At 61.3% G+C, this 2,579-nt stretch overlaps 1 protein-coding gene across 1 annotated transcript in view; it reads left to right on the top strand.

Moving 5' to 3' along the window:
- Window positions 1-58: 58 nt before the first annotated feature.
- The window catches only part of SYN1 (synapsin I), a 14,808-nt gene continuing 12,287 nt past the window's right edge, over window positions 59-2,579 (top strand). Inside the window, exons 1-2 of the mRNA XM_025192583.1 lie at window positions 59-73; window positions 290-1,330. Of these exons, the coding sequence (XP_025048368.1) occupies window positions 972-1,330 (359 nt within the window). The 5' untranslated portion in view covers window positions 59-73; window positions 290-971. The remainder of the gene's footprint in view (window positions 74-289; window positions 1,331-2,579) is intronic.

Here is a 2,579-nt window from a genome sequence, read left to right as displayed (position 1 = left end):
TGCAGGGCTGCGGCTCGGGCTAGGGAGGGCTACGGCTCGGAAGTGAGGGGCACCAAGGCGTGGGGGGAACCGGGTGAGGAGTGAGGGGCACCATGGGGGGGTGAGGGCGGGGTTCTTGGGCATGTCTACCCCCCCACCTCGTCCCCAGCGTCTTCTTTCCGGACGCTTGGGTCCCTCAGGATTTGGGGCTGCGGTCGGGCCCCCTCTGACACCTAGGGCCCCTTTTACCGCTCCCCCATCCCTATTTGGCCCCTCTAGTTGCCCCCCACCCTTTTAATTGCCCCTCAAGGTGTCGCAGCCCGAGCACCACGGACAGCGCCTCCCCTCCGGCTCGCACCACGGCGCAAGCGCAGAGAGATATCGAGGCCCACGGAATGGACCATTCCATTGCCCCCCTCCCGGCTGCCATGGTACAGCCTCCTCCCGGTCTGAGCAGAGCGGGAAACGGGCGGGACCATGTTGGGTCCGGGGAGGTGGGAGGGGCTTGAGCGAGACCATTGGCGTTGGTGGCGAGGGGAGACATATATAAGAGCCGGGCGCAGCTCGCAGCAGCCCAAATCGAGCTGGGAGCGGGGACGAGGTGGGTTAGGCTCAGCCAGGACCCCCGCCGGCCGGGGAGCAGGGAACCATAGGGACTCTTCCCTACAGAGCCTCCCCATCCCTATAGGGCCCCTAGGGCTGCCGCAGCTTCCAGCAACCCCCATAAGCCCTAAAATCCTTCCCTATAGCTCCCTAATTCCTTTAGAGGCCCCTAGAACTCTCTAGAGTCCCTGTAGCTCCCTAGAGCTTCCTACAGCCCCTAGAGCTCCCAAGAGACCCTACAGAGCCCCTTTAGATCCCTCAGCACCCCTATAAACTACTAGAGATCTCCAGAACCCCTATAGACCCCTACAGTTCCCTAGCCCCTCTCTAGCTCCCTATAGGTTCCTGGACCTCCCTTGACCCCCTCTAGCCCCCGCAGCGCCAGCAGGATGAACTACCTGCGGCGCCGGTTGTCAGACAGCAACTTCATGGCAAACCTGCCCAACGGGTACATGACAGACCTGCAGCGCCCAATGCCGCCCCCACCCCCGCCCGGCCCTGCTGTGCCTCCTGCCTCCCCTGGTGACCGGCCCCCCTCGGCCCCTGGGCCGGGTGGGGGAGGGGGTGGGGGCTTCTTCTCCTCACTGTCCAACGCCGTCAAGCAGACGACGGCAGCGGCAGCTGCCGCCGCCAGCGAGACGCCGGCAGCGGCAGCTGCCACCTTCAGTGAGCAGGTGGGTGGGGGCGGGGCTGGGGGTGGGGCCCGTGGGCGCCTCCTGTTGGTCATCGACGAGCCGGGGACAGACTGGTGAGTGCAGGGCCATGGGGGGTGGGGGCTCTGGGGTCTGTCCACCCATCCCATTCACCTGTCAAGCCATGCATCCATCTGGCCATCCACCCCATTGGTCTATTTATCTCTCCATCCCATCCGTGGATTCATCCATCCCTCCTTCCTGTCTGTCTGTTCAACTGTCCATACACCCATCCTTCTCTCTGTTCCCTCCTCTGTGTGTCTGTCCACTGATCCTTCTGCTAAGTCACTGCTGCTAGGGACTGGGCCGTTCACCCACCTCCATCCATTCCCTGCCCCACATCACTCCATCCTTCCCTCCATCCCCATACAACTCTCCAGTCACCCCCATATGTTCCTATCCATCCATCCATGCATCCCTCCATTTCTTTCATCTCTCCATCCATCCCTCCATCCCCATATAACTCGCCATCCACCTTTCCACTCATCCATTTTCAACCACAGAGATTTCTCTCCATCTGCCCATTCATTGGCTTCTTTTCTATCTATCCATCCATCCATCTCCTCCAACCCTTCCTTCCCCCATCCAACACCCTATCCTTCTCCTCCCCCCCTCCATCCATCCACAAGCACTCCTCCTAGCTACTTATTCACCTATTCATCCATTCACAGATCAGTTGCTCTATTTAGCTAGGTATCCATCCATCCACCACAGAGTCTCTCCATCTGTTCGCCCCCATACCCAGTTCCATCTGTCCCTGCTTCCTGCCTAGTCATGGCCCCCCCATGCCTCATCCATCCATCCATCCATCCCCCCATCCATCCCCCATCTCCTCCATGGGGGGAGGCAATTTTGGGGGGTGTCATGCTTGGAGCAGGGGAGAGGGCAGTCGGATGCCTGGGTCCCCATCTGGCTGCAGGGGGTGTGGGGAATGGACAGTTGGGGGAGGGGCTGTGGGGGACCCCTCCCTTCCTCCCTCCTAAAATCTGCCGTATGGGGGGATTATAGTGAGGTCTCAGCAGGGAGTGGGGGGCTGTGATGTCACTCACTGGGGTTCTAGGACACCTGGGTTCTGGGAGTGGGAGCTGGGGGATGAGAGCAGGGGGGGGCTAGGGCCTGGGTTTTCTCCCAACCAGCTGTTTGGGGGTGGCATGTTGCTGCTGTCTCTTTATTTACCTGTTCCATCAACAATGCGGGGGGCTGGAGCTCCCTCTTCCTGCCCCTCCCCCAGCAGAGCCTGGGGGGGCACTGGGGGCTCTATGGGGAAGGGATGAGGGGGTACATGCCCAGGATGGAGGGCAGAGG

Source organism: Alligator sinensis, unplaced genomic scaffold (assembly GCF_000455745.1).
Source record: "Alligator sinensis unplaced genomic scaffold, ASM45574v1 scaffold778_1, whole genome shotgun sequence".
Lineage (NCBI taxonomy): Eukaryota > Metazoa > Chordata > Crocodylia > Alligatoridae > Alligator > Alligator sinensis.
The sequence above is the reverse complement of the archived record's forward strand: the minus strand, read 5'-3'. Positions and strand labels throughout refer to the sequence as shown.